The sequence below is a fragment of the Barbus barbus genome, assembly GCF_936440315.1.
Source record: "Barbus barbus genome assembly, chromosome: 30".
NCBI classification, from domain to species: Eukaryota; Metazoa; Chordata; class Actinopteri; order Cypriniformes; family Cyprinidae; genus Barbus; species Barbus barbus.
In genome coordinates this window covers 21,937,788-21,950,945 of record NC_136758.1, presented here as the reverse complement: position 1 = coordinate 21,950,945, position 13,158 = coordinate 21,937,788, and the positions used below count along the sequence as shown (strand labels likewise).

At 34.6% G+C, this 13,158-nt stretch overlaps 1 protein-coding gene across 2 annotated transcripts in view; it reads right to left on the bottom strand.

The window, feature by feature from the left end:
- Positions 1–13,158, bottom strand: part of LOC306849927 (neurexin-3a-like) — a gene marked incomplete at both ends in the record, with an annotated part of 262,700 nt that overhangs the window by 28,732 nt on the left and 220,810 nt on the right. For both annotated transcript variants that reach the window (XM_079385310.1, XM_079385311.1), the window contains 2 exons: positions 3,128–3,432; positions 4,827–4,916. In XM_079385310.1, coding sequence (XP_079241436.1) covers positions 3,128–3,432; positions 4,827–4,916 — 395 coding nt within the window. The remainder of the gene's footprint in view (positions 1–3,127; positions 3,433–4,826; positions 4,917–13,158) is intronic.

Below are 13,158 nucleotides of genomic sequence, written 5' to 3'. Positions count from 1 at the left end.
TCAGCTGAGAGTCAGCAGATGCTAGCTTGACTCACATGACCTGCCAGAACTAACGCTACGCTTGATTTGTGTCTGTTTCACTGCTCAGTCAAACTTTGTCTAACCAGCACAAATCCACCAAGTGTTTTAATACTAAAGCAAAAGCAATGGAAAATTGCTGCCTTACAACACTGTCCTATGATGTAAAAAATAAAAAATATGATGAAATTAACCTTGAAAGATATCTCTAATTTCTTTCTCATGAAGACAAATATCCCTTGAAACCACACAGCCATAGGACTGAACAACAATGAAAAAATAATATAAAATAACTGATCAATGTATGAATCAGTGAAACGATTATATAAATGCATTCAATATGCTTTTTTGACGCTGTTCACTTTATTTAAACGATTCAAACAAATAACAGTTTTCTCGTTTAAACAAGATTACATCATGCAACTGATTAAAAACGTTACTCTTTGGCTTAACTTTATGTTTTCATTTTAAAAGAAGATGTTTCAATCAAGAAGCTCAAAATTATACACTTCCCATCATGCTTTGCACAGGGCTGCACAGGGAGAGTAAATGTTAAAATAAAGTGTTAATTTATGCATTTTTCAGTAAGATGAGAAAATAATTGTTAATGTTTAATCTACTGTTAAGTGGTGTTTTAAAAGACTTTCTGTTATGTTGGTGAGCTACCATTGTGATGAACTGTCTAGCATATGCTTTGGTTGAGGACCTGCTCTCAAGAATTCAAGTTGCCTTAATAATATCAACTCCACTGGTAGTGCTAAAGATAACCAGCAGCATCTTCATACTGCCAACATCTAACATATGTGCAAAAAGTTATATTTAGTTTGCTAGTATGTTATTGTGTTTGGCTGAACTTGATTAAATCATGAACAGTGCTTCCACACGATGGAAACATGTATTCTCTACTCAAATACTAATTAACAAAAATGAATGACTTGATTCAATCATATCCAAATAATTTGATTCAAGTGTGTGGAACCACTGGCCATGATAGAATCAAGTTTAAGAGTTTTTTAATTATGATTTTTTGGGTGGTTAAATTATTATTATAAATGGTTATATGATTAATTTGAATAAGTAAATTATTAAATGATAAATTATTATAAATGAATGAATGAGCATTTTCACATTTTCTATCAATTATGATGCAATTAACAATTCATTTTCCACAAATTTAATTACTTAATCAAAATGATGCATTTTGAATTCAACAAATGATCTGACTGGGAAGAACACATTTGTAGCGCCAATTCCCTTAACATTAGTCAGTCGCAACGTTTCTTCATGCGGTCAACTGTGGGGGTTTCATGATTACAAATGTCTCTTGCCAAAATGTGTCTCAGACACAGAGGAGACTGATGGCTTTAATATCACTTCCACCAGCTCAATTTGTACCAGGATGCCTATGAAATGGCCAATCTAATCGCATTTCGCCAAACCACAGTGTTTTATTGGCTCCCGGTCAAACTTTATGTGGGCGGCACTCTGTTTGGTTGTCAAGAGTGTGCGAATGAAGCTTTGTTCGCCTGCTCTCGTGTCTTTATCTAAAGGACGTGGAGAATTATAAACAATTCTCTTCGGTTATGAAAAACATGGAAACAAAAATGTGTCAGAGATGCCCTCAACCTTAATAAAATGAAGTCGTGGACACCGCTTGCGCTCGCGTTAACTGGAGCAAGCTGTTTGCATACTGTTGGAAAATCATTCAGATGCACCTGGTTGAGAGACTTCTCCTAAATGAAACAAAAGCCTCTGTTTTGCATATTTATAATTTGACATCCCACACAGACACAATGTATTGTTGTTTAATGTGTTTACCCTGTCCACATATGTGACATACGTAACCTTGTCACGGTCCAATCATTGTTTCTCATTTTAATACCACAGTTAAATTTGCATCTGCAAACTCAAAGCTGAAGAAATAGGTCTAAGCTTGACAAATAAGCTCACTGGAAATCATTGGACCAAACTGAGAGAGTAATAAATTAAGGAGAACGTTGTCAGCAGTACTGAGATGTTCTGCAGAATGGAAGGTGTAGCTGTGCAGAAAATCACCCAAAAATCCATTCCGGAGATTTATTTTCCATGTTGTGTTGCAAGAAATTTGTGTCCTCATTTATTTGAATTGTAAATCTGGGCCAGACGATGAGGAGATGTAGGCACACATGCGAAAACACATGCCAGTCACATAAACAGCATTATGTTAAACCCATGTGTTAAAAATGGGTCTGACCAGCAAACGGGGAAAAAATCGGTCTTAGACCAATTTAAGTATAAACTTAATGACTTAACAAATTAAAATCAGTCATAAGGCCCATTCACTCCGAGGACGATAACTATAACAATAAAAATAAAATAAATATAAAAATATAAATATAAAAAATATACAATTATGCAACAGTTAACAATTGATTTTCTACAAATTTAATAACTAAATCACTCTACCAGTCTTAAGACCCTTTCACACAAAGGACTACAACTATGATGATTATGAAAAAGAAAGTTGTTCTAATTTTATGAGAACAGGGAAGTTCACAGCTATAAATTGATACATAATGATAAGAAAACAGAGGAACAATATTGTTGGAATCACTTTCAGAGTGATTTTTTTCTGGCTGATAAACAATAAAAACTTTGACAGCCGATCTGAATCTACTCAACTTTAAAAAGTTTAAACATTTAAAGTAGCAGAAAACATAATTCGATATTTTATAAGACAGAAAACGAAAACAGCGCTCGATGAGGTGAGTATTTACCTACAGCAAATTGTAGGAGACAAAACTTGTTTCTATCATTTTTCAACAATGAAGCAGTAACAACTTTATTGCACAGCTTGTGAACAGCAATTTATATGCATTTATATCCAATAAAGTATAAAAAAAAAGATCAAGAACACATTTTGATGGCAGGCATGAAGTGCCCTAGTACTGATGAAATGTCAGAAATGCAGCTGGATGCTATTATCTTTATTTTTATAGTTATCTTAATAGTTAGAGTTCTTGAAGTTCTTAAATGGCCATCAGTAAATTATAGTAACTTATATTACTAGTCTCAGCAGTTCCCACTGATGTCTTCATTTGAATTTGTGCTTGTGTGTCTGGGGTCGTACCTGTATTGTGGGAGGAGTGCGGTGTTTTCTCATGGTGGTGGTGGACATGGTGGTGGTGGTCTCGATAAAGGTGGTGGATATCTCCGGGGGGAGGGCCGTAGTTCTGGCTGAACCTGCGGCGGGAACCTCCCCTACCAGGCGGACGCTGCCATTGATTTTGATGTTAGGGTTGCCCTGAGCAGCCATGTTGAGCACTTTGAGGCCGTTGTAGTAGAGTCCGGATAGTTGGCCCTGAAATGGCCTCTTGCGGTCTGAACCACCGATTCTTATTGTGGCCTGGGTGTTGAATATTGTTAACTGCCGCCCTGAGGATGTAAGAAAGATCCAGAACATTTCATGGTTATGGGTCGGTAAGAGCACAAAATATCTTGTTCAGCAACAAGATTCATGTCTCTTTTAGGCACTTAACCTACCCAGCCAAAGTACAATGACTTAGATGGTTGTGCTGGATCACTATGGCTTAATTTTCTTCCAAAATGCTCAGGGTTATACTACCATGAGACACATCGTAAACATTTGGAGGGCCAGACTATAAACCAGACCCATTATGTCTCCCTGAATGAGCCTAGCTACAAGCCCATGGTGGCTGCAGTAAGTTTTACTATAATTGCCTCTATAAAGAGAGATCATCCATACTATTAAAAAACTAAATTTCTTATGACTGCTACATGAATGTGTTCTGAAATAATAGAAAGATTAACATGATAGAGCCATTCTTACTGTAAAAATGCTGAAAAAGTTGTCTACTGTAAAAAATGTCTTTGTTATAAACACATGGTATAATGTACAAATCACTGATTCCTGGGACATAAAATATAAAACAATAAATAAAAATAATTATTTGGGATACATTTTGATGCAGTAAAACATTGTGTTTAAGATAGTTTTGATCAAATAAAAAGAAAATAAAAGGATTATTTGTGCTGAGAACATTCTAGCAATTATCTCTGAATAATATTAATGCAGAATTGTTGCTATTTTCAAAACTAACGACAGATTAAATATTTTCAAATATGTTTTGTCATATGTCTCAAGAATATAAGAATATAATAAGTGAAAATAACAGACACAATATTCTGTGGTTGTGAATAAAAAGCTTTGCAGCAGATCATAACAATTCAGAAAAAAAGACAGAAAATATATAAACAATTTCTGGCTTAAATGAGTCCAGAAATCATCACTTCATGATTATAATAAAAAAGTCCTAATTTCTTGAGTAATTCCAGTGATTATAATGAGGAGGGCTCCTGATGATATGCAATTAATGTCTGAAACAATAATCATGCTGGCGTTTTCTTCTCGGATGATACTTTGCCTGCAGCAGCTCTTGTGTTTCACTAAACCTTGTCTGTCCACCTTCCTTTATATCAGCCAGAAAGTCAAGTCAAATTTATGTTTATGTTAATTTGTTTTAATGTTTACATTTAAAACATTCATAAAAGGTTTATTAGGCCAATATAGAACCATTAAACAAAGTATATATCATTTAGTCTGACTTTAAGATCAATACAAAGATCAACGAGCATTGAAAAGGCAAAAGAAAAGCAAAAATGTGATGGGTGCAACACAATATACAATATAATTATTTATCTATATATTATAAATAAGTAAATTTAACTAAAGAAAAATGGTCAAATCTATATATATATATTAAAATAAAAAAAATAAAATAAAAAAAAAATAAAAAGGAGGAAGTTACCTTTCTCCTGAAGCCATTCCTCTACGGGCCGGGCATATTTGAAAGGAATTTTCTTATTGGCCATTTGAATTCTCTCATTATCGCTGTTACCTTGGAAGTTTAAAAGACATCTTTAAGAATCAATAATCACTGTTAAAATACTCATAATTACATTTTCTGTCAATATTTTATATATATTTTTATTTAAACACTTTTAGAAGAGTTTAGTCATGTAAATTTATGTCCTTTTTTTGAAAGCTTTTGAAAGTTTATGTTCATAGTCAGTTAATTTTTTTTTTTTCTCCAGTAATGAAACACTATTTAAACTGCATGTCTACTCCATCTTCTCTCGTAATTAAATCAATCATCACCAGAGTTGATAAAAACATATTTATAATAAATTTGGTTCATCTGTAAGAGATGCGTATAATGAATGCCAGCAGATTAGCTGCCTGCGGTCAATCCATCTATCCATCAAAAGATGACAGCATACACGCTTTCATGCTTCACATACTTATATTATTAATTATATACACATTTATCTGCTGATTGCTAATGATGCCGGTCAATATTTATATTTTTTCACACAGAAAACCACATCAATAGTCATAATCATACAGCACCATTGACAAACAAGAACTAGACAGCAGCTGCTTCTGTTTTCCAAAGCCACGGAAATTATATAGATGTGAAATCATGTTTGATGAATGAGCTGGTACCAATGGGACTCAAAAGCGAGGCGCGGGCCTCCACTCACGAGATGCGTCTGGGGATGTTTGCTTTAATGGCAAGCCCAAAGAGCCGTGCTGATATTCCATGCGACTGTGGGCTCGTGGAGACGCAGCAGGAAGCTGATCAGAGGGGGTTCTGGATGTCATTTGAGGACAGGGGGCCACAACGTCGTGCTGTTACAACAATGACTTCGAGGGCTAAGGGTGGCACGACACTCCAGGATGTTGTGTGAGCCAAATTTCAGGACTCCAAGGAGGGGTGTACCAGGGGGCCAGCCTAAAGGGAGCCTCCATCATTGGCAGAGCTGTCTTCAGACAGCAGGAAGCGCAACCAATACCCTCAAACCCGAGAATTCGAGTCACACGCTTCTGAGGCCCAACCGCTCAGAGGTAGCCTCTGAGAGGAACGCCAACTAACAAAACAAAACAAAAGTTTTATGTTGCACAAAAGGGAAGGATGAGTTCTGAGGCAACTCTACTAGCAACTGTCTTGCTGTCTTGTTTTGTGATATGCACACAGTATTGGAACAATGAGTAAATTAGGGCTGCACAATATGTCGGAATATAATTTACTGCGATATGATCTCACTCGATACACATCGCAAAGGCTGTGAAAAAAAATTTATTCAGTTGAATAAATACATACCTACCCATTCCAAGTGAACACAAATATATGTCATGTATATATTTATTTGATGGCAGTCCATCAAAAACAAAAAAGAAATTAAGACACAAATATCAGTATTATAATTTTACAGTGTACTATACAGAACTAAAACTTCAAATGAAATTAGAAGTAAAAAAAAATCCTCATTTGTAAGTCGCTTTGGTTAAAAGCGTCTGCTAAATGCCTAAATGTAAATGTAAATAAAGTAAAATAAACAAAAAAATTAAATAAATGAAAAAAAGTTGAATAACAATAAAGTAATATAAAAAAAAGTAAACAATTACTGAAAATGAAAAATAAAGCAACACAATTACTAAAACCTCTTTTTTGCCGTTTTTTTTTTTTTACGTTTAACGTAAGTGTGAACAATTACGTTTTCCCTATTTTTTTTTATAATTTAGAGCTAAAAAGATGCTTCACATGAAAAGAAGTCTTAAAAGAAGTTTATTTATTTATTTATTTTTTTCTATGCAGATGCACTGCCCAAAAAAATCACCCCAATTATTCTAGATTTGAAATATAGCTATTGAAATCATCTGCTGGAAATTCCTATTTTTTTATATCGCACTATTTATTGCAGAACAAAAATCATTGAAACGACAGTTTTATCCACTATTGTGCAGCCATAGAGTAAATGACACACAAATGACACTGTCCCTTTAATGGCGCCCTATCGGAGTAACCCCAGTTAAAGCCACCTGTGTGACCTAACCTGCAATCCTTGTGTTACAAGTACAGACACTGAACCATGTGGCAGCATTGCAGACAGATGTTGCAGGTGGCTAGCAAGGGACGCAAGCACTGGATATGTGGGAGGGCAGTGGGACAAGAAGAGAGCAGACGGAGAGAACGGATGGGATGCTTATTATCAGAGGAAAGAGGGAGTACAGCTGGCTGAGGCCATGACCTCTCTCAAATTCACACGAACCACACACTTAGCTTTTTCCCCATTCCCTCCTATTATATTCCCAAGTCCCAAATTCAGTTTTACCCTGGTAAAGAATGTGTTGTGCACTAAACAGATCCTCAAGAGAGGCAATGTCAACTGCTATTATTCTAAGCTCTGCTGAGGTGTTAGTGGTGGCACTACAGGGTAGTCTGATGGTGGAAACCCATTAAAGATGGGCTCATCCAGAGCTTAGACATCACAACACTGGATCCTAAAAATAAACCCCACATACAGAGAGTTTAAAGGAATATTTACAATTACAATTATGTCATCATGTAAATTATGAATTATAAAATACGTAACGTATACTATATATATTTAAAAAAAAGGATAAGAATGAAAAAAAGCACATAAGATTACTGAAACAAATGAATAAAATACTATATAAATATTAAATGGAAAATTAATACTTAAATTTTTTTTTAAATGACATATTTTACTAATTATTAAAAATTAATAGTAATAATATTTTTAATTCCTAAAATGACTAAAACTGAAATTATAAATCAAGAAACAAGTTATATTTAAAAAAATAAAATAAATAAAAATTACAAAGCACATATAATTAATAAAACTAATTAATAAAATACTATATAAATATAAAAAAACAATTACTAAATTTTATTAATAACTAAAATTAATTGTAATACTACTTAAGTTTAATTACTAACATTATTAAACCTAAATAATTATAAATCAATTAATATAAGTTACATTTAAAATAGCACAACCAAATTACTAAAATAAAAATAAAAAACAAAAACGTTAAATAAAAGCTGATTAAAAAAATATTAAGTACTATAATAGTATATAAATAATTCTAAAGTAACACTGCATTGGACCCCATTTACTTTTATTATATAGACAAAAACCCCAAAATATAGATATATTTTAAAATATCTGAACTATGGTGTGTGAGAGATGAAGGTTCAAGCTCAGCCTGAATTGCGCCCCAATTCTGTTTTCTTCTCTTCTTTTCATGCCTATCTTAGCATTACATAAACCAAATGATTTTATATTCAAAACCAAAAATGTAAAATATTTTAGGAGCTTTGTTGCTGTTTTTTTCAGGACAGTGGGGTTAGGGATGGAGGACTGCCTGGTGCACAGACATTTGTGGATTTGTGCTTCTTTGATCCAGCAGTACAGAGGGCATGAGACCTTTTCTCACTCCTGAGAACATGAAAGGCTCTTTGAAAATGAAACAGCACTAGGAGGTGTTAACATGGCACAGGATCACACGCTGTGGGGGAGTTTTCCTCCTACTGTGATTAAGTTTCACAAACACATACAAGAATGTGAGATATCTGTGCATTTTAATATCCTTTAATTCTAAATTAGGAGGAACCCTTAATGGCTCTGCGGTACCACGAGTGCACACCAAAGAAACCCTAAACTACTGCCACATTTAAAATGTATGAGATATTTCATAGAAATTGTTATATTTTTATATAATTAGACGTGATAAGTGCGGCTCTCTCTCTGTGGAAAAGGCTGCTAACAACAACAACTCAAAATAATTAATGAGATCAACCGTGTGACTGTGAACATTCTCCCTTTGTAATCCAGCAGTGTTGTGTGCAGTTGTTCTCGCCACCGAATGATAAATTGCTACGGGATGCCATTGCCATCTCTCTGAAAACAAATATAGCTTATTGCATGAAACCATCGTCCTTGCCAAGTATTATTTGAGCCTCCAAAAAAAGAGAAAAAAATCTCTTCATAAACACTACTGTGTTGTGTTTCACAGTGACAAATTGCTGTTTTGTGTCTTTTTTGGAGGGAACAATCATTGAGCGAAGGCAAAAATCCCTCAAGAGAAGTATATATATATATATATATATACACACACTGTACAAAGAAACAAAAAAATTTTTTGCCAACTTCAAATTTTACGGCAACCAGCTTTTTGCAGATTTTTGAGTTCTCTCAACTTATTTTTGTAGGAGATTCTCAACTTTTTGTTGTATAAACTTAAAACAAGCTGAGAAAACTCAAAAAATCTGCTGAAGCTGGTTGCCTTAAAATGTTAAGTTGGCTCAACTTTTTTACAGTGTATGCCACTGCTACTGAAATAGTTATCCAGTGTTGTTATTGTTAACTAAAACTAAAATTATGAAAAATTTTCGTTAATTGAAATAAAGCTAAGATTAAATAAAAATCTAGATTTTAGATTAAAAACTTCAATGAAAATTGGAAATGTTACCTTGGCAACTACTGAAAATAAAATAAGTACTAAAATGACCAAAAATAAAATTGAAATGAAAATAAATAGAAATATAAAAAAACCCTCAAAATTAATAATAATGACAAAATCACATAACGTAAAAATTACTAAAACTAAACTTGAGTTAAAAATAAAATTGAAATTGGAAATATAAAAATAAAAGCTTATTCTAAATACTAATAAATACTATAAAAGTGCATAAATGACACTGAAATAAAACTGATTTATTATCAAAAAAATACCACCAATTTTGACAGACCAATATTTTTGGGTTCACACAGTACAATAAATTTGGGAATGTGAAATCGAGTCTACTTTCAAATTATATGTGCATACTGAATATTGTGTTTCTTTCAGAAATACGTTACATTATGGAAGTAAAAAGGGTTGCATAAAAAGGCGCAAAATGGGGTATAGTCACACTTGAGGCATCATTTTAAAGCTAAATAAGCACTGCAAGATTTGAAAGTCTGCGGTCTCCTGCATGAAAACTGTAGTTACTGTGAGTAAAAAACTAAATATATCACTCTGTCCACTCACTTAATACACCTTTAACTTTGACAAGGAGAAATTTTGAAATTTAAAACACTCGACTCGTTGCCCCGGCCTCTGTCTAATTCTCCCTCTCCAGGTTTTCTGTACTCTCTCCCTGAGCACTCTTCTTACACTAGGCTTGTATCTCAATCGAAAGAGTCTTTCTGCACATTATCTCACTCCAAACACATCCCCAAATAAGAAATGTGACTCCAGAGGTTCGTCCCTCAGTATCTGAGGAGACAATGAGAGTGGGAACGTTTATCCGACCATCCTTGGTGGTTTCATTTAATCGTGGGATTAGAAAGACAGCTCATATTGAAAGCTTATCTCTTTCCCCCTCTGGAGAGATTTATAAGGGCAACAGATTTTGTTTTTGATACGAGTAATTGTATTTGGCTCATAGGATACACAAGTATCTATTTCGCACATATGAACCCTGTCTTGAATCTTTTTTGCGATAAAAGGTTCCTTCTTTGTCAAAAATGCAATCTCGTCTTTTTGTTTTGAAAGATAATTGTCTTCTTGCATTGCAGTCGAGCCGCCTGGCTCCATCCGCACTCAAAAAGAAGAAGGATTGCTTATCGTGAAATGTGTGCCGCTCACTGCTATGGGACTCGATCAGATTACAGGAGATGGTCAGGTCTTTGTAGATGTTATGTTGCTTCTGAGATGCTCGATAAAATTTTTTCCTCCTATTTTAACAGGAGGTTTCTGAGGACTTCCGAACTGCCTTCTGGTAAGACACACTCAAGGAAGAAAGAAAAACATTTCTGGTCATCTTATGTGAGTCATACGAAATGTAAAATGAGAAATAAACTCATTCATATTAAACAGGGTTGCACAAATAAACAGAGGATAATGGAGACAAGCAAAAGCAGACAGAGCAGGTGGGGCTTTTTTACTGCAATTTACTGCATCAGGAATAAGCCTGACTTTAGAATCAGAACTCAGTCTCGAGAGGGAAAAGTGCATTGTAATGCTTTAATAAAAGAAAGGATATGCAACCTTACAGAGAGGTGACAAAAACAACAAGGATTTTCAGTCAAAAAAATCATGCACGTCATGCAGACATTAGCATCAAGGTGGAGCGACATGTTATGCGTGCTTGCGGAACATGCTGATTTAGAAGCCATTGAACTGAAATGGTGTTCCTGAAGCAGGGCACCATGGGATCCTAAGCATCATTTCTGAGCTTGCTTCAGCAACTACAGGGATGACACAGCATTGGGTAACTATGATTACACCTGTGAGCTCAATCTCTGCACAATCACACATAATACGGTGCTGTAACTGCCATTTATAAAAAAAAATACATCTAATGTCTACACACTGAACATATTCAAAAAAATTGGCAAAGAATTTAAAATTACTTTTCTAAAGTAGAATAAAAAACATATATATATAGGGCTGTCAACTTAATTAATTACACACACACACACACACACATGTTGGTTTTTGTGGTTTATGGGGACTCTCCATAGGCAAATGGATTTTATACTGAACAAACTGTGTGTGCTATTGCCCTACACCAACCCTACACCTAAACTTAGCCCTCACAGGAGACTTTGTGCATTTTTAAATAGATTTTCAAAAAAACACCATTTAGTATGTTTTTTAAGCCTTTTGAATTACGGGGACATAGGCAGTGTCCTCATAAACCACCTTCATATTGTAATACCTCTGTCATACCCATGTCATTATACAAATTTGTGTCCTCATAAACCACATAAACATGCACACACACACACACACACACACGTTTACTTAGCTATCTAAATGGGGACATTCCATAGGTAGGCGTAACTTTCCCCTCAAAGTGCATTTCTACTTTCCCCCAAAAAAAGCGTTTTGAAAAGTGGGGACATGGGGCAATGTCCTGAAAAGTCATCTTCACCTTGTAATACCTATGTCATTATACAAATTTATGTCCTCAGTTCATTTGTCACAAAAACGCGCGCACACACACACACACTTCAGTTAATGAAAGTTTATGATACACTTTGAAATTATTTTTCAGAGTGTTTATTGGAATGTTTATTAGTTTTTTTTTGTTTTTTCTACTTCAAAATTTTAAGTTTAATTCAATGTGTTAGCGTTTCATTGTTGTGAAATTTACCAGCAATTTCTGAGTGACAACTACTTCAAAGTAAATCCTATACCAGATTTTTGTGGAAATAAAAAATGTAGTTGTACAGTATGAACTTATTCTATTCAAAAAATATATGAAATCCAGTCTAAGCAGTAAGCTCCACATATAAGTTAAGTCATAATCATTCTTTTTCAAGTAAACAGGCTTTTTAATGCAAATTAAGCTTCTTTAGATTATGCTTTATTACATATCAAATATAGATTGCACTTTAAAGAAATACAAAGCAGATAAATAAATAGAATAGTACTTTTTAGCAGTGTAAATCAAGAGCATCATGGTGAATGAAGTGAACCTGGACTAACAGTTTTCAGCGGGGTGTGCAACAAAAGATGGGAAATGAGAGAACTGAATATCTCTACCAACCTCGCTGATGGTACAAAAATGATACGGTGATTTGACTGAAGTATGGCGGTCTGAACCACTGTCAGTGCTATAGCAGAATAGCAGCGCCCATCGCATATAATCGTCTGCCATTTTCCCCGCTGTCATTCGCTATTACCCAGCCTGGGTCCTGGAACTGCCAAAGCAGCCACAGGGACATCAAAAAGCCTCTGCACAGCCATAAAGAAAGAAGTCATCTTCTTCTCAACACACACACACACATAAAGATGAAGACACAGACACACACCGTCAAGCCATCATATTGCGCACACGTGTGTCAAAAATGATATAACATCCCCTCCGTGTTCCTTGTCGTAACCCCTGTCCCACGAATACGCTTGTCTCTTGAGCATAGCATCAAGCTGCCGTCTGATTGACACACTCTGACATTTCCTGCCAAACTGCAGGGGTGTGTGGGACAGTATGGGGCTGCAGCCAGAGTGATAAAGATTTGGACTGATTCCATTTGCTTTTGCTCTATTTTGGTAAGGAAAAGGCGATTTATTTTAGCTTCCTTCACCTCTACCATGCAGGTTATGTTATTTTCTATTTTGGTTTACCCAAAACAGTGGTGCCAGTAGTAAAATTGTATACTTTTATAACTAAATAAATAAAGAAATAGCATTAAAAATAAACTAAAAACTAATATAAATATGGATACTGAAAAAGAATATAGGCATATCAACACTATAATGTATTAAATATAATGTTT